Here is a 19381-nt window from a genome sequence, read left to right as displayed (position 1 = left end):
TCCTCCGCGTGGCTGCTTCTGTCTGCCAAGGAGGCTGGTTAGTTGTAGAGACTTGTGAGACATTGAAATGAGTACCCTCACACCTGCTAGAGTAATAACTACCACCTACTGAGTGCCCATTCTCATTATTCCGTACAATAATCCTGCACAAAGTGGGTGTTTAACGCCCTTTTATTTATTTTATTTTATTATTTTTAACCCCTTTTATTTATTTATTTTTATTTTTTTTTTTAAATGTTTTATTTATTTATTCATGAGAGTCAGAGAGAGAGAGAGAGAGAGAGAGAGGCAGAGGCAGAGGGAGAAGCAGGCTTCCCGCTGAGCAGGGAGCCCGATGTGGGGCTTGATCCCAGAAGCCTGGGATCATGACCTGAGCCGAAGGCAGACGCTTAATGACTGAGCCAGCCAGGCGTCCCTTGAGTTGTCATCTTTCTCAGCCACTAAGAAGCACAGCTGTAGAGTACCTTGTAAAGGGTCTTACTATGGCCCTGGTGGTGCCCCCGTTTTTGTACGCCTGCCAGATGTACAAGGGACCATTCAGCATCCCTGCTGAGGCCGGGACAAACGGGGACCGTCACCTGTACCCCTCCTACACGGCTTCTGCTTCTCTGAGTTTTAATCCTGGTTTAACATCTCCCCTTCGAGGTTTTGTGGTTAATGAGCATGACAACATGGGGCATTGGGTGGGTAGGATATAAGGGATGGACTTAGAATGTAGAGAATTTCTGGACAAAATCCAGGACAATGCTGCAGATCATAGGAGAAAGTTAACCAGATCCAGATGTCAGCAGCAAGCAGGCCTGATGTGCCTGCAGAACAGAGCGTGCTGGTTACATTAAACTTAAAAAAGTAATGTTGTAGCTTTTGCAATATTGCACTTTTTCTTTGACAAAAACGACTGTCGTCGTGCCACGGACTTTGAGAGCTACATTTGGATAAAAGCATTAAAATTTCGCAGTATATAATATGACATATTTCTTGTCTTTTTTTCTTTTAAACATCTCACAGTAGAAGAAACAAGTTGTACTTTTTATGTCTTAATCTCTTAAGTATTTGGAAGAGTGAGAACAGACCCTGTAGGTTTTGGACCTGCAACTGTTTACTGCATTTGTGGAGTTTGGAGGTGGGGTGTCTGTGAGGAGCACAGCTTCCGTGAGGGTACTTGGACTTTGGGGGTGGGGTGGGGATCATGCGCCTTTTGAAACTTGGGAAGTAGGCGGATGATGACAGTTTCATAAGGAAAATGTAAATTTGCCCATGCACCTTAGAGATCTCGTGATTGATTTCATAAATTGGGATTGAGTAACTGGACATTTATCCGGAGATTAAACAGAGTTTACTAGAAAGTAACACCTAAAAGCTTTAATGATTCTCTACCAAAGTGGGATTTCTATACCATTTTCAAGTTTTGGTCTTGAGACATCATTAAAAATACTTTTCATATATTCTCACACAGGCATATGATTAGAGTCTTCTCCCAGAAAAGGGAAATAGAAACGCATGGTTTCTGTAATACTGTTTATTTGAGAAGCAAGAATTCTATGATGTTGTTTACACTGATGGTGAGGTGGGAAAATATGTCAGCAAAACCATGTCCCAGGCAACATGGTGGGAAGTGTGGGGCTCATGAGTGTGTGGACCAAGGTAAGGACTGTAGTCTTTTAAATGGCTTTGGGGTGTGGAGGGGACCAGCATCTGCCAACTCTATCTCCTAGAGGCTTTTCCTGTTGATAAAGCAGACCGGCTCCCTTCCCAAGCCTTCTGTTGTCTTTGACTCCGGGCGAGAATGTGGAGTGTCTAGCCCAGTCACCACAGCAGTGGGTAAATGAGCACTGTGTTTGGACTTTATGGGCATTTGGGAATCTTGCTGGATTGATAGCAGTGTTCTTCAAAGTGGATAATTTGGATCATTCTAAATCCCCCATGAGTGATACTTACATGTTGTGTCAGAAAGGCCTACTCTAAAATCAGTTGTTTCTGGGGAAGGACTTTCTGGGTACCAAGAAAGTTTATCCCCGAATCAGTGATGCTTAGATGATCAAGCCTTTTGATTGTCCTCTTCCTATTCAATCCGACAAATCTAAGGCAGATAATACTAGAGGGAGCTGTTGTGTTGAAAACTATAGCAGAGGAGGTAAATTTATTTATTTATTTATTTTTATTTTTATTTTTTTTAGATTTTATTTATTTATTTGAGAGAGAGAGAGAGAGAGAGAGAGAGCACAAGAGGGGGGAGCGGGAGAGGGAGAAGCAGACTCCCCACTGAGCAGGGAGCCCGATGCGGGACTCGATCCTGGGACTCCAGGATCATGACCTGAGCCGAAGGCAGTCGCTTAACCAACTGAGCCACCCAGGCGCCCCGAGGAGGTAAATTTATTAATGAAACTTTTCTGAGTCTGGTTGTGAATGGATTCTCCTGTGCGAATCTGGGGAGGTGAACACCGGGCCTTTCCTGGAAGGTATTATTATCACCAGCCTCCTGTGTCTCTTACCTGCTGCTCCACTCGCAGCAGCAACCCTGCCAAACCGGGCCAGCAGGTTTGCTCATCAGGCTATGATCTTTAACTCATTCAGAACCAGCATGCAGACAGCACCTAAAAATGCCTGGAAAAAGGTTTCTGCTAACCACAAACTAGAACACGGACGGGAATGAGGGTGGTCTTTTCTGGAGATCTCCCCTTTCTGCCAAGCACCTGGGAAACGTACTGCATACTGCTGGCCTGGAAAAGCAGGGGACGGAGTGCAACACAAAAAGAAGGGCTGCAGTCCTGTTTGACCCACACTTGGTCCAAAATGGGGTAAAGGGTCTAGATCCTCACGGAGTGCAAATAAAGAACAGGGGAGGGAGGGAGCCAACTCAAGATGTCTGTGCCCCGTTTTTTTCCTTAGTATCTATGTTGGGAGTCAAAGAGGTACACATAGGTAGAATATGGCATTCAACTATGGAGAATTTGAAAAGGCACCTAAGCTTTATGGATTGGTAGGTTTTTGCGTTGTTTTCTGGCCCAGGTCTAGGAAATTTGCAAGGCTTCCCAGCCTGGCGGAGTTGAAAACTGTTCAATACTGCCCTCTTCTGTTCAAACACTTGCTCAGGGGTTTGGGCAGTGATTTATATGCCTGAATGTTTATTGTAGAGCGTAATGATGAAAAATTGGACCAAGAAATTATTTACCAATAGGAGGACGTAAAAATAAATTTTGTGGCCATTATATCACAATTTCAAAAACTATTGAATAACTTAGCCAGAAGAAAACATTCTCAGTTACTAATCTCTGGACACTGTATGCATGTCATTCCCAATTTTCCGAATTTGAAAATCTCCTGCAATTTATATAGATCATTTTGGAATTGGTAAAAAAATTAATTAAAATATAAGTAGTTCCATTCTGAAGAAGACAATGAAGAAAAAAACCATTATAGAGTTTTTGTTTTATCTTACAACCAAGTGATACTTCCTCCTGACAAGCCTTAGCAGGAAGTCCTAAAGGTGACCTATGTTTTAGGCGAAGACACTAAGAACAGAAACCTCAGGAAATTGGCCGGAGGGCCCAGTGCTAGATGTGGTGCAGCTGAAATTTAAACAAAATCTGTCTCCAGAACTTCTGTTCTTTTAATTTCCCCCCTCCCTGAATTTGGGAGAGAGTAGTTTTTCTATTAATACATTGATAAAACAGGGGCGCCTGGGTGGCTCAGTCGTTAAGCGTCTGCCTTCGGCTCAGGTCATGATCCCAGGGTCCTGAGATCGAGCCCCGCATCGGGCTCCCTGCTCAGCAGGAAGCCTGCTTCTCCCTCTCCCACTCCCCCCTGCTTGTGTTCCCTCTCTCGCTGTCTCCCTGTCAAATAAATAAATAAATAAATAAATAAAAATCTAAAAAAACAATACATTGATAATACATATTATGGTCTATGATGTGAGGTTAAGATCCAGTGTCTTCTACAACCACTACCCTCTCCACTTTCATTGTTTTCTGTATTTTTATTAGTTATTTGCACCTGTTTATTCTTCTGAGTGTTTTTTAATTGAAGTATAACTACGATGTTATATTAGTTGCAGGCGTACAACATAGTGATTCAACAACTCTGTACATTACTTACTGCTCACCATGATGGTGTAGTCACCATCTATCACCATAGATTCCCTGTGATGTACTTTTAATCTCCATGATTATTGTATAACTGGAATTTTGTACCTCTTAATCACCTTTATCTATTTCGCACATCCCTGGGTGATTTTTTTTAAAACAGTAACTTTGAACTTAGAGAAAGTTGCAAAAATAAAAAACGTATAAGAAACAGCTATATACCATTTATCTAGATTCATGTATTGTTAGCCTTGTACTTCATTTGTTTCATTATTTGTTGGAAAACAAAACAAACCAGCATACAGGTTCTTGTTATCTCTTACATAGGCAGGAGATAGAAATTTGTCTGAAGCTTTTGAGGATAAGTTATCCACATCATTTATTCATAAATAGTTAAGCGTGTCTGTCCTAAGAAGAGATATATTCTCTTTTATAACCATAATACAGTATCAGTGTCCTATATTTAATCATTACAATAATTGTATAGAATCTGTCATCCTTATTCCAATTTTGTCAGCTAATTTAACAATGTCCATTTTAGCATTTCTTACCTGGCATTGTGAGATACATCCGTGGATCAGGTATTATGTGTTACATTCTTTAGCTTCTTTAATCTGGAACATTTCTGTAGTCTTTGTCTCTTAAGACACTGACATGTTTGAAGCATTTAGCTCTCCTCTCCCCATTTCCACTGCATTCCTTTGTGTTTATTTCTTCCTTTTTCACTGTAGGTTATGCATTCGTAGCCACAGATGCTGCTGTATCCTTGTGAAAGTTTTACACACAGTGTGCATCTGGCCCTAATGGAGGTTGATGTTAAGTTTTTGCCTGGTTTCCCCACCCTTACAACTAGTAAGCATGTAAATATCCTGCCCACTCTCTCTCCCATCCCCCCACTTAGCACCCATAGATTCTTGCCTTATCCAGTTTTTACTGTAATGGTTGCAAAGTAATGGTCGAGCGATCTTTTGACCATCTGTGAGTGGGTGAGTAGGATATACCTGTTCTTTCTTTTTTTTTAAGAGCATGACTATAACCATCAAAAACAGCTTTTTTATACTGAAATAGAATTTAAAGTGCTGTTTACATCAGACATAATAGCAGTTTTTCCATCTAAGAATAGGAGTTGACATGTCTCAATACTTTTTCTTGTCATAAATGGCAATTACAAATTATAAAATGTAATTTATGGAAAATAAAGCATTTTAATTTTAGCACTTTGAAAGTATATGGAATTAATTTTTCTTTTAAAAAGACAAACTTTGTTTTGTTCCTGTTTAATGCTCCCCCTCCAGCCTTTGGCCCACCAGAGATGCCACACCCCTACTATGACACTGGCCAAGTCTTGTGACCATTTTAGGAAAATAGACTATTTTTTATTGTTATGTTAATCACCATACATTACACCAACATTACATCATTAGTTTTAAATGTAGTGTTCCATGATTCATTGTGCATAACACCCAGTGCTCCATGCAGAACGTGCCCTCTTTAATACCCATCACCAGGCTAACCCATCCTCCCACCCCCCTCCCCTCTAGAACCCTCAGTTTGTTTTTCAGAGTCCATCGAATAGACTGTTTTTTAGAGCAGTTTAGGTTCATAGCAAAAATGAGTGGAAAGTACAGAGTTCCTATATGCGCCCTGTCCCCCCCCCACACACACACATGCATAGTGTCTCCTACTATCAAATCTCACACCAGAGTGGTACATTTGTCATAACTGATGAAGCTACATGGACATACCATCACCTGAAGTCCATAGTTGATATTGGGGTTCACTCTTGGTGTTGTACATTCTGTGGATTTTGAAAAAATGATATAATAATCATATGTCTCTACCCTTAGAGTATCATAATGTATAGTTGACCCTTGAACATCATGGAGTTAGGGGCCTACTAGTTGAAAATCCAAATACAAGGTTTGACTCCCGCAAAACTTACCTACTATTAGCCTGCTGTTGACTAGAAGGTTTACTGAGAATATAAATAGTTGATTAACATTTTACATGTTATATATATGATCCACTCTGTTCTTATAATAAAGTAAGCTAGAAAAAGAAAATGCTATTAACGAAATCATAAGAGAAAATACATTTACAGTATTGTGCTGTATTTACTGAAAAAAATCCATGTATAAGGAGCCCCACATGGTTCAAACCCATGTTGTTCGAGGGATAACTGTAGTTTTGCTGCCATAAAATCTTAGGTGGTCTGTTCATTCTTTACTCCCCCAACCCTTGGCAGTACTGATTTTTTTTTTTTTTAATTGTCTCTAGTTTTGCATTTTCCAGAATGTCATATTGTTGGAATCATACAGTGTGTAACTTTTTCAGACAGGCTTCTTTCACTCAGTGATAATGCATTTAAGGTTCTTACATATCTTTTCATGGCTTTGCTAGCTCGTTTCTTTTTAGCGCTGAATAATGTTATATTTTCTGGATGTACCATAGTTTATTCATTCATCCATTCATATAATGAACATCTTGGTTGCTTCCAAGTGTGTGCAATATGACTAAAGCTATAAACATAGCTCTAAATATCCATATGCAGGTTTTTGTGTAGACATGTTTTCAGCTCATTTGGGTTAAGTACCAAGGAGCAGGGTTGCTGTATCATGGTAAGAAAATGTTTAGTTTTGTGGAAAAACTGCCAAACTGTCTTCGAAAGTGGTTGTACCATTTTGCAATAACCACATAACCGTATCTGAAGTCCGTTTATTCCCCAGTTGGAAGGACAAGGTGAATTCTTCCTTCAAGCCCTAAGGCATTGTGACTCTTAAGTGAGCGCTGTAATGGGAACGTGCACGAGGTACACAGTTCTTGTTCATAAACTCAAGAAATTAAAGTTCTTACAACCAAGCAAACCACGCCATGTGCAGGATCCCGCTATCCCTTGGGCCATCGCTATGCATTGCGATTTTGGAGTTTACCACCGAATAGCGTAGATCAGAGACGCAGCTCAGGAATCCAACAGTATTGAGGTCTAGCGGTTTGGCAGTCATTTAGCCATGATGATTTTCAGACATTGGGTGTGCTTACGTTTGAAGAGACCCATTGGCGCGATGCACAGGACCCCCGGGGCGCTTTCCTTGCAGACTTGTGAGGCCAGAGCACTGGGCCCCTGGGCCACGAGGAGGCTGTGCCCTCTGTGACGCACGCGGTGGCCCCCAGGGGGCACCCTCGTCCGCGGCACCAGTGCCCATTCCGCGATGGGGCAGCTGGGAGAAGCAGCTTGGGGCTCCCCGGCCCCTGTAGCGCTTCTCTGCCGGCTGGCGGCGCGTGATGCCCTGGTGGAGTAACCTTTGCTGTGAGTAGCGCGCCCCCCAGCGGCGGTCCGCGGGGGGACGCGGCGGGCGGGTGGGCTTGGAGGGCCACTCTGGCTCCTAGGATTACTTAGGGCAATAGAGACTGCAGACCGGTGGGTTGACCAGTTAGGATTTAACCTGTTTTTTCTTGTGATCCTATGTCCCTCTTTACGGAAATGTGTTCAGCCCATATACCGTGCTGTACTAAAGAGACGGTCTCAGTTTTGGAAGGCTAGCTGGAGCTGTCAGTAGCCGTTTTGTTCGGCCAGTTGGCGGCTGTTTGTTTTTGTCTCTCTCGTTGTGACTGTAAACATTCCTCCAGTCATCCTGGAATTTAAGAAAAAGTGTTTCAGATTGAAACAGATTTGGGAGCATGGAGGGAAAAGGGGGAGGAAAATGATGTGTTTGACACCTGTTTTCTCCCACTATGTTAGCAAAATGTCTCTGCATTTTGCAGTGAATTTTAGAAAGGTTAGTTAATGAGTGTTTGTTTTTCTCTCATGCTTGCCAGCAGGAAATTTAATTTATATTTGTGTACATTTTTTAAAGAAGATTTTATTTATTTATTTAACACAGAGAGAGAGCACACAGGCGAAGGCAGCTGCTAAACCAACTGAGCCACCCAGGCGCCACAATATTTGTGTACATTTTTAGTAAAATTGTACTAGCATGGAGTTTATTATTGGGGTTTGACTTTTTTCTCTAGTTAGTTTCAATGGTATTGTACACCTTTTAAAAAAAAGTCACGTCTCTGGGCGCCTGGGTGGCTCAGTCGGTTAAGTGTCTGCCTTGGGTTCAGGTCATGATCCCAGGGTCCTGGGATGGAGGCCCACGTTGGTCTCTCTGCTCAGCTGGGAGCCTGTTTCTCCCTCTCCCTGCCGCTCCCCCTGCTTGTGCTCTCTCTCCGCCCCTGCTCCATCAAATAAATAAAAATCTTTTTAAAAAAGTCACATCTCTTGTGTTACATTAAAAAGGTTTGGGGAAAGTTTTTTTCATGAATGTACTTTTATGATTGGGGAAATTAACAAAAATATTTCAAATTATTTATTGGGGAGAGAGAGAGCGCGCGATTGAGCCGGGGGAGGGGCAAAGGGAGAGGGAGCGAGAATCTCAAGCTGACTGCGAGAGTCCATGAGGATCACGTTGTATATGTATTTCCAGATATATCTGTATTTCATATATTTATGGATACATTCTAAGTATTGGTATGGATACTATTTATAATTATTAAGCTTCATTTTATGCTGTGGGTATTAAGTATATAATTATAATTGTATTAAGACCTTTTCTGTGATCATTTTAATTGACTTAGAGAAAATTAGAAAATTTATAGAAGCAAGACTAAAATATCACAGGGGCGTCTGGGTGGCTCAGTTGGTTGGGCATCCAACTCTTGATTTTGGCTCAGGTCCTGGTCTCGGGGTGGTGGGATTGAGCCTTGCATTGGGCTCCATGCTCTGTGGGGAGTCTGCTTGAGATCATTCCCTCTCCCTCTCCCCTTCTGCCCACTTGTGCTCACTTACTCTCTCTCTGAAATAAATAAATCTTTAAAAATATTTAAAAAAAAAATCACAGTCTATCCCCCAGAGATCATGTGAGGGGTGTGTTTGTGCCAGGGGGTGGGGAAGGGTGGGGGGGGGGGTAAACCAAAATGGAATCATACTGTATATACTGTTTGGTAACCTTCTTTTCTTTAAGTCAAATTTCAACTCTTTTCTCTTAGGAAGAGTTCATCTCATCTAATCCTAAATCATAATCACTCACATTTTCCCAAAAAAAGCGGAAAGTGTCCTTTGACTAGTTTGCCCTAACTAATAACCAAATCTGGGACCGCATATGCCCAGTATGTCTTATTGTTATGCTTCTTAAATTTATTAATTTAGCACAGTATCTCCCTCCCTTTGTTAAATCTCATTGATTTGCTTGTTTAAACCCTCAATGATTTTTTAAATTTCAAAACTATAGACAAATACAGTCATATACCCTTGACCTAATTCACCAGTTATTGAGATTCTAGCACAGTCTCTCTCCTGCCCACCCCTACCCTCAGTCTCTCTCCTTAAACTATTTGAAAGTTACTTGCAGACAGTCTACTTGGGTTTTTGTTTGATTTTTGTCCATTATGACATTGACATATCCAGCCAAGCTAGTTGCTGTACTGAATATCCTTCATTGATTTACCTGATTGTTTCCTCACAGTTAGTTAAGCACTTTTGGCAGGAGTACTATAAGTGATTTATTGGCCTTCTCAGTGCCTCACATCAGAAAGCACAATGATAGTTTTATTCTATTATTGGGGATGTTTAAGGCAGTACGTGCCAGATTTCTCCACTGTAAAGGAAGGTTTTCCTTTTGATCTGTGTGTCCATACTCTAAAACGGTAGGTTTCCTGAGAACTTTTCACCCAATGGTTTTAGCATTTCTGGATTTTTGACTGAATGAGTTACTACAAAGATACTGGTAAAGAGCAGTTTTCTTAATCTGATGACAAACAGACAACTAAGTTTTTTCAAATAAGATGACCATTTAAGTTATCGCAAATCAGACAACTTCCTTGCTCTGCGTTCCAGTCCTTTCTATATAAAAACTTCTCCCCTAACTCCTGTCTTTTTTTGTTTGGTTTGGTTCTGAATGGCTGGTTTTAATGGTGATATGACTAGTTCCACATTTATTCAGTCACAGCCACATTCAAAACAGTAAAACTTCTCATAACCACACTTGCCATGAAACAGTGTTGTATATTATTTTATGTTGAACATAATGAGAAATGATTTTTTACTTTTCTAAGCAATTGAAAAAGTCCAGTTCAATTGATCCTACTGACGAACTGAACTAAAACATGGCTTTCTCTTCCCCAAATAACTATAAAAGAAAATCCACTTAAGTTATTTCATGTAAGTGGATCGTACTTGATGAATGACAAAAATACATCTTCAAAGACCATAATGTTCCACATTTTCACAGCTGAACAGCTGTTTACCATGGTCTGGGAGGAGTGTATATGTAAGCGGCTATAAAAGAAACATTTTTGTTAACTCTTGTCCTGAATGATGTGAATCTTGATGCAGTAGAATTTTGAAATTCTAATGAGTGACTATAGATCAAAGTGGAAATTATATCTAAATTTATTGATTGGCACTTTTTATGAAGAAGTATTCCCTGTTCCCTGGTTACTTTCTTAGTATCACTCTTGATCCATGGATTCTTTTTTTGTTCAGTGTTTTGTAACCCCATCCTTGTCGTCATTCTTCTTATGCTTCAGTGTTTGTCCAGCAGGAGGCCGCTTCAAGCTGACCTCCTGTCTCCCTCTGATACTCCTCTCTCAGCTTTTGAGCACCACCTTTTTTTTTATTTTGTATTTTTTATTTGAGTATAGTTCACCTACAACATTACATTAGTTTCAGTTGTACAACATAACAATTCTTCAAGATTCTGTGTTACACTTCTGAGCACCTCCTATCTGTCAGGATGAATTGTTCCTTGTACTTTCCCTACCCCGGTCCGGAATTTCCCCATGCAGCTCCGGTCCGTTTTTTGGGACTTGTTAAAGAGACTGCCAGCTAGTTGTCACGTGGAATGCCCCTCCTTTAGATTTGTCTAGATTCTTTTGTTGTTAGTTAGCTTATTTCTCTAAAACGGGTTGGATTCTGGATCACAGGTGTGATGATTGATTCCATTTTCCGTTGCAGCAGAACCTACACCATCTGCTTGCCCCAGTTTAGTGATGTTGCAGCTACTTACATGTAACTAGTATGCTGGTACTTGAGCGTATTAACTTTTCCTTCACAGGGAACAGAAGGAGCAGAGTAGTATCTTTAAACCTGAATTTTTAAAGGTCATTTGAAAGAAGTAGACACTGCCTCATGGACTGAGATTTACAAATCCTGAGAAGACTGTTACCCTATCATGAAATTGCCTGACATTAAAGAAAGTATTACTTGGTTATGGTTTTTACATATGTAATTTTTCTGAACTGTAATAATTTTATTCTTCTCCACCGCTCTCCTTTTTCTGTTAATAGTTGGACAGAGAGAGTCTGAAGATGTGAGTGAAAGAGCCTCAGATAAAGCGACGGCTGCTGGCTCCGTGGTTGTTCAAGACATGGCAAAGGATGGGCAGGAGGAAATGCCTGAAATCATCGACCAGATTCCTTCTTCAGAAAGCAATTTAGAAGAGCTGATACAACCTACTGAGTCCCAGGCTAATGATGTTGGATTTAAGAAGGTGTTTAAGTTTGTTGGCTTTAAATTCACTGTAAAAAAGGATAAGACCGAGAAGTCTGACACTGTGCAGCTACTCACTGTCAAAAAAGATGAAGGTGAAGGAGCGGGAGCAGCAGACGGGGCTGGTGACCACCAGGAGCCCAGCCAGGAGACCGGAGAAGCAACAGCCAAAGAAAGTGAACTAAAACAATCCACAGAGAAACCCCAAGAAACCCTTACGCGTGAGCAAAGCAACACAGAGATTGCTCTTCAGGCTGAGTCTGGTCAAGCAGCAGAGGAACACCAAGAGGAAGGGGAAGAAAAACAGAAAGAACCTACCAAATCTCCAGACTCTCCAACTAGTCCGGTGGCCAGTGAAACAGCATCACCCTTCAAAAAATTCTTCACTCAAGGGTGGGCTGGCTGGAGAAAAAAGACCAGTTTCAGGAAGCCTAAGGAGGAGAAGCTGGAGGCTTCAGAGAAGAAAAAGGACCCAGAGCCAGAAAAAGTAGACACGCAAGAACAGGAAAAGACAGACGCCGCCTCTGAGAAAGTGGATGCTCCTGAGCAAGCGCACCCACAGGAGATCACCGAGAGTGTTAACGCTGCCAGACTGTCAGTGGAATATGAAAAAGTCGAGCTGCCCTCTGAAGACCAAGCGCTGGCACCCCCCAAAGAGAAACCTGCCCCCTTAGCAACAGAAGTGTTTGATGATAAAGTAGAGATTGTTGCCGATGTCCACGTTAGCATGCCAGAGACCAAGACAGAAGAGGAGAAGGCGGAGGGAGAAGAAACAGTAGAGCCCTTGCCGGATGAAAAGGGGGTGGAGACGCAGGCCGAGCTCGAGAAAGCCGAACCTGCTGAGGAGCTGGGGAAGATGAAAGAAGTGTGCGCCCCGGGAGGGGACCACGCCCAGCCAACCGACCTGAGCCCCGAGGACAAAGCGCCCTCTGCACACCCCGAGGGCGCCGTGAGTGAGGTGGACGTGCTGTCCTCACAAGAGAGAATGAAAGTGCAAGGAAGCCCTTTAAAGAAACTTTTTACTAGCACTGGCTTAAAAAAGCTTTCTGGAAAGAAACAGAAAGGGAAAAGGGAAGGAGGGGATGAAGAGCTGGGGGAGCACCATCAAGCTGCGGCGGAGTCTCCAGACAGCACAGACGAACAGAAGGGCGAGAGCTCGGCTTCGTCCCCTGAGGAACCAGAGGAGATTACGTGTCTAGAGAAGGGCATCGCGGACGCACACCAGGAGGGGGAAGCCGAGGAAGGAACTATTTCTGATGGGGAGAAGAAGAGAGAAGGTGTTACTCCCTGGGCATCTTTCAAAAAGATGGTGACGCCCAAGAAACGGGTCAGAAGGCTTTCTGAAAGTGATAAAGAAGATGAATTGGATAAAGTCAAGAGTGCCACCTTGTCTTCCACGGAGAGTGCGGCCTCTGAGATGCAGGAGGAAGCCAAAGGAAATGGAGAAGAGCAGAAGCCAGAAGAACCCAAGCGCAAAGTTGATACTTCAGTATCTTGGGAAGCTTTAATTTGTGTGGGGTCATCCAAGAAAAGAGCAAGAAAAGCATCATCATCTGATGATGAAGGGGAACTGAAAACAATGGGAGGAGACAGCCAGAAACCAGATGATGCAGGAAGAGACAAAGACACAGGACCAGACAGTGCCCTTGCCAGTTCCCAGGAACATGATCAAGGGCCAGGAAGCTCCTCACCTGAGCAAGCTGGAAGCCCCACCGAAGGGGAGGGAGTTTCCACCTGGGAGTCCTTTAAAAGATTAGTCACTCCAAGAAAAAAATCCAAGTCCAAACTGGAAGAGAAAAGTGAAGACTCTGTACCTGGGTCTGGTACAGAACATTCAGCGTCAGATGTTGAGCCTGGAAAAGAGGAGTCTTGGGTCTCCATTAAGAAATTCATTCCCGGACGAAGGAAGAAAAGGTCAGATGGGAAAGCAGAACAAGCCACTGTTGAAGATGCAGGGCCAGCAGAGGTCAACGAAGATGATTCTGATGTCCCGGCCGTGGTACCTCTGTCCGAGTATGATGCAGTGGAACGGGAGAAAACCGAAGCACAGCAAGCCCAAAAAAGTGAGGAGAAGGCTGAGCAGGAGGTAGCTGTTTCTGTGTCAGAGGAGCTCAGTACGAATCTTGTTCATGGGGTGACGGCGACTGTCCTTGACGGGGCAAGGGCTGTTTCCAGTGTTGAAGAGAGGTCGCCATCTTGGATATCTGCTTCGGTGACAGAACCTCTTGAGGAAACAGAAGATGAAGCCAAACCCCTAACTGGGGAGGTATTTGAAGAAGTCCTTGCAGAGGAAACCTCCACTGTTACCAAAACTCTGCCAGAGGGTCAAGAGGCCATTGATGACACAGTCGTGAGTGAGGCGGAATTAACTTGGGAAGCCGTGACAGCTGCAGAAGGTGCAGAGGCATTTTGTGCTGAAGAAGCAGCAGAAGCATCTGGTGCTGAAGAGACCGCCGACATGGTTTCAGCTGTTTCTCAGCTCACTGACTCTCCAGCAGACACCACAGAGGAAGCAACACCCGTTCAGGAGGTGGAAGGCGGTGTACCAGACCTGGAAGACCAAGAGAGGCGGACTCAAGAGGTCCTGCAGGCAGTTGCGGAAAAAGTTCGAGAAGAATCACTGCTGCCAGAAGACACAATTCAGACAGTGCGGGAAGTAGAAGCCAAAATACCAGAGAAGGTGGAAGAAGCGGAAGAGGATTCTCAAGGGCTAGACCTGAAGAAAGAGACAGATGGAGTGTTGGAAGTACGTGCACAAGAAGCTAAAGCTGAGACTTTGACACAAGGGGAAGTAGTCCTGCAGGCCACCCCAGAAAGCTTTGAGAAGGTTCCTCCAGTCACAGACAGTGTAGAGTCCAGTGAGCTTAGAACCACTTGTCAAGCTGAAACCTTGGTTGGGGTAAAATCAGAATTGATCCTGGGACAGGCTATTGCTCCTGACTCAGCTGAAACCCTTACAGACAGTGAGACCAACGGAAGCACCCCAGTAGCAGATCTTGAAGCTCTCCATGTAACACAGCAAGAGCAGATCCCGGAGAGGCACGAAGATACTGAGGTTGCTTCAGGTACACCGTCCCAGGTCCCAGAAGCAGAGGCAGTTCCTGCACCCGAACAGGTGCCTCCAGCACCTGCTAGTTTTCCATCCCAAGAAGAAAATAAAGGACATTCAGAAATGGAAGAGGTTCTAGAACATCCGGACAAAGAGATACCAGTGGAAACTGTACCCATTCTTTCAAAGACGGACGCGATTCAAGAGGAAGACCAATTCACCGACAGGGAGAGCCAAGAGAAACCGCTTCTCGAAGGCCCCGATGTGTCTGCAGACCCCGAAACAACCAGCAGTCAGGAAGCGACAAGTGAAGTTGCCCTGAAAGAGGAAGCTACTAGAGAACCTGAATTTCAAAAGGATGACGGTATTGAAGTCCAGAGCCCTACACCATCTCCCGAGCCAGTGGAGAGAGAGATGGAAGCTCAAGGAGAGAGGGAGGAAATGGAAGCAAAGCCAACTCAAGCCACCGAAGAGGAACTTGAGCAAAAACCAGCTGTGACCACATCTGATGAGCTTAGTAAGCAGCTGGTGCAGACAGAGAGTGTGGCCGTCATCGGCGGGGAAAAGGAGGTTACCGCTTGGGAAGAAAGTTCTCCCCAGCTAGTGCAGGAGGAAGCAGTGTGCACGGAAGTTCACGTCCAGAGCTCGGAGGCGCCCTTTACTCTAACGGCTGCAGCAGTGGAGGAGAAGGTCTTAGGACAAACTGTCGAGATTTTAGAAACCACTGAAACTCTGGAATCTGCAGATGCACAGTCCATTCCAGAAGAAGAATCCTCTGAAAAAGATGAAGAAGCCTTGACTGCCCGGCCAGGGGACGTCGAGGTGCCCACAGAGACTGAGGCTCAGCCAGAGTCCATCCCGGTGACCGTAGCGGCTGCTCCTGATGGAGGCGTCAGTGCTGATCTGGAAGATGAAACCACCCTCCAGAGCCTGTCCTCACATGAAGAGGACGGGCCGGCCACGTGTCAGGAAGTCCAAGGGAGCGAAACAAGAAAGGAAGATCTAGAGCCTGAAAATGAGATTTCGAAACTTGAGACTGAGAGCAGTAAACTTGTACAGAATGTGATCCAGACAGTTGTTGGCCAGTTAGTAAGCACGGAAGAAGCAGCCGCTGATTTCCAGACACAGGCTCAGCCAATGATCTCGGACACCCAGGAGGTGAGAGCGCACACCGAGACTGAAGAAGAGCTTCAGGCTCAAGATGGAACACGAGCCAAAGAAGAATCCACACTAACCACCGTGGAACAGACCCATTCTGACATTGCCGAAGCTGTGAGTGAAGCTTCAGCAAAGGTCACAAGTGTTGAGGTAGAACGTTCCAGCGTAGATGACCAGCAGCTTGAAGAGGCAGTTCTCCCATCTGAGGAAAAGGAACAAACAACCGGGACCGAGTCTGTTTTAGAAGATGGTGATCGTGCCGGGTTAGAAGAAAGGATAGAGGAGTCCCTCCCTGAATCCCAAGAAGATGAAAAAGGTGATGCTGTTGATGAGCCTGAGAACCAGCACTCAGCCCTGGAAGATGCTGGGGCCCCAGGAGGCTTAGGCAAAGAGTCCCCGGACACAGATGGACCAACACCGAAAGAGAAGGAAGGTGGCCAGGAAGTAGAATTTCAGGAAGGAAAAGTCCACAGCGAGTCAGAAGAAGAGATCAAAACCCAAACACAGGACGACACTCAGAAACAGGAGGGAGAACCGGCAAAATCAGAACCCACAGGATCCTAAAACATCACGTAAGCAAGCTTCCTTTTCTCCTAAAACAATCTTTTCCTCTTTCTTGCCATGTGATGGCAAATTTGTCATTAGGGAAGCAGGAATTTGAATCATTATGACTTTATGCAGAACGTTTAGTTGCGGAAAGAATAATCAAGATCTAGGTTCCTTTTTTTCCCTCACTGACCTGTCATTCAGTCTTAACTGGTGTCATGAAAACAATGAGCTCATTTTACCCCTATGTGCCCGCTTTCAGAGCAAATGAAGGGGCATGTGCATGGGCACAAGGGTGCATGTGTGTGTTTGGCTTGAAGGCATAAGAAACATGTTGTACTCCCAGCACCATACTAGCCAGTTTACTGAATTTTTCTTAATAACAAGAAGTCCATAGTAAGTTGATATCCTCCTACAGCTTGAAATTTTAGTTGATAGCTTTCTAGGAAAAAAAATCCCAGCCCCCATCAGTAGTGATAGGCATTTAAAAATCTCCCAGTGCGTGTGATGGGCCCAAATGTTGGTGCTGCGGAGCCCCAGGCCCCGAGTTGTGGGGTGGCCCAGCCTGAGCTGCCGTGGGCCCTGACCCCCTCGCTTTCTCAGGGGCGGCATTCTGCTCTGAGGGCTTCCACTGCTCCTGCACTGAACGAGGGAGGAGGAGACACTTGATTGACTTTCGGTCCTTCCTTCCTCCTACAGGTCCAGCGCACGGGTTTGCAAGACCAGAATGTGAAGACGAGCAGCAGTAGGAGGAGATGGACGGACGCTGCTGACGAGACTCGAGCCCAGTGTTTTTCAGACTCAGAACCGAAGAACAGGCCCCTTGACTGACCTCCTTTCTGGAGCACCCTGACAATCCTGAGGCTGCATCGGGAACTAGAACCATTTAACACTTCCTCTTCGCAGGGCCACCCCCTCACTTTCCCTTGATACCATATTACAATGTTTCTGACTTAAGGTCCTAAATTCTTAACCCGGAACTGGAGTTGGCCAAACCTAGTTCTGCTTCTCAAACTGGAGTATCCTCCTTTATGTATTTATATGTATGTTTTAAGTAACCCTCCTTCCGTATCTATTGTATATTTTTTTTTCTTAACGATTAAGGAAATGTGCAGTATGGTACATTCCTTTTGTATTGCACAGGACGTGGTGGGGTGTGCAGCCGTGGTCAAGCCTTGGGAAGCTCTAAGCCTCAGCTGTAACCTGTGAAAACAGCCTCCTAGAGACAACATTCCTGATCAGAAGCTATAGTTTGTACTTTAAAATCCACTAAGGAGTAGGGTCCGTGTTTCCTACCACTCTAAAATTGGGCACTTTCCCATTATGCACGGTGTGCTAAAAATAAAAAGCTTTTTTTTGGGTGGGGGGGGGACATACAGAATGTTCCATTGTTACTGTGAAATTTTTCTTTCTAGCCCAGTGGGGGTTGGAAGGGAGTTTTTTTTCAGTAGCAGATTAACTTTAAGCCTTTTCTTTGAATTGTTGAGGCTGTTTGGAGAGATGAATGTGCTTAAAGCCCGAGGCAAAGTAGTGAGAAATGTTTTTCATCTTACCAAGAAAACAATCGGCTGTTTCAAGGTTTTGATTCTACTCTTCTGTGCTGGACGACATTCACACGCAGCATGAAGTAAAGTCAGGTTCTTGACAAATGGTATCTGGATAGGTCCTGGATTGCGTCTGTGCCATATTTATGCCCACTCTTTGAAGGACAGTGTTGCATTATGTTCATTTGGATAAACTGTGATTTGACAACTGATTTAAATAAAATATTTGCTTCACTTAGATTTGCTGGTTTTATTAGATACTAGGAAGCCTGGGGCATGTTTCCTGAGTCCTAAAAGCAGATGAGGTAGAAGTTTCCAGTGTGGTCACTACCTAGTGTCACCTGTGGATATCGGCTTGAGGTACTGTTCCGAGGAGCTCCCAGCAGAGAGGCATGAGCGAAGATGACCCAGGAGCTTTGCAGACTGACAGGACTGATAGAGTGCTACCATCTGGTGGTGTTTTCTTGAAAAGGTCAATTTTCTTTTATTGTTTTTGGTTTTAAACAACGAGAAATATCTAGAAAGAAATTTTTAAGAAGGCTTAATAGTAAAGATGCCTTGTCCATCAGGTGATTTGGGAATTTTTTTTAAATGTCAAAATGATTTCTGATTTATGCCAGTATGTAAAAGACTTTGTCAGACTTTGGCCACGATTACCTACGTAGTGTCCCACTTTTTCGCACATAGAAATAGCTTGGCCACAGAGGCATCTTAAATTGCACTCAAACTCCGAACTTCAGTTTGCAAACTGAAATTACGACTGCTAGTTAATGATTTTAAAGCATTCTAGATGTTCTAGAAAGACTAGTTTAGCAGACGGAAAACAGGCTGTTAGAATCAGAAAGTAGTTGATCCTAGATCAACAAACCTGATGACCAAAAAAAGGGCCATATTAGAGAGACAGCTCAGATAACAGTGTATGGCCTCATAGTTGGTAAATGTTTAACATCCTTCTAGGAGTTAGTCTCCTATATAATAGTCATCCGAGCTTCATGATTATTAAACTTCAAAATCCCCAAATTAAAAAAAAAAAAGCCCTCTGATCTAAATATCTTTTGCCAACTTGAGACTCAAAAAAAAAAAAAAAAAAAAAAATCCAAGTGCTGGTGTCAATTTTTAAAGATCGGCCAAGAGGCCCTGTAAATGAGGGCAACTTGTAAGGGGCTCCTGATAGGTCCAAACACTAACTTCGTCTCTGTGGCAAGAGGAAGCTTCGCTTTGAACCGATTAAAGATTCATGTAGTCAAGTGGTAAACGATTTTTTTTTTTTTTAAATCCCGTCCCCCCCCACTCCGTTCTGTTTGTGTTTGCTGTTCTCGGACCACCTGTGGCCAAGCCATTCTGGCCCTGGCAAGTGGTTTTCCAGCAATGACTGTGCTTTCCATACTCCTCTCCGGATGTGCCCCGGATTACCTCTGTACGAGCTCTGTACCTGTCTGTCAAGCAACACTTTCATTAACCGGAGGAAATACTA

General features: G+C 43.8%; 1 protein-coding gene across 4 annotated transcripts in view; it reads left to right on the top strand.

Moving 5' to 3' along the window:
• AKAP12 (A-kinase anchoring protein 12) overlaps positions 1 to 18145 on the top strand; it is a 93301-nt gene extending 75156 nt beyond the window's left edge. For all 4 annotated transcript variants that reach the window (XM_032407655.1, XM_032407654.1, XM_032407656.1 and 1 more), the window contains 2 exons: positions 11409 to 16389; positions 17063 to 18145. In XM_032407655.1, coding sequence (XP_032263546.1) covers positions 11409 to 16381 — 4973 coding nt within the window. In that variant the 3' untranslated portion in view covers positions 16382 to 16389; positions 17063 to 18145. The remainder of the gene's footprint in view (positions 1 to 11408; positions 16390 to 17062) is intronic.
• The last annotated feature ends 1236 nt before the right edge of the window (positions 18146 to 19381 follow it).

The sequence above is a fragment of the Phoca vitulina genome, unplaced genomic scaffold (genome assembly GCF_004348235.1).
Source record: "Phoca vitulina isolate PV1807 unplaced genomic scaffold, GSC_HSeal_1.0 scaffold9, whole genome shotgun sequence".
Lineage (NCBI taxonomy): Eukaryota > Metazoa > Chordata > Mammalia > Carnivora > Phocidae > Phoca > Phoca vitulina.
This window is presented reverse-complemented; position numbering and strand designations above follow the sequence as displayed.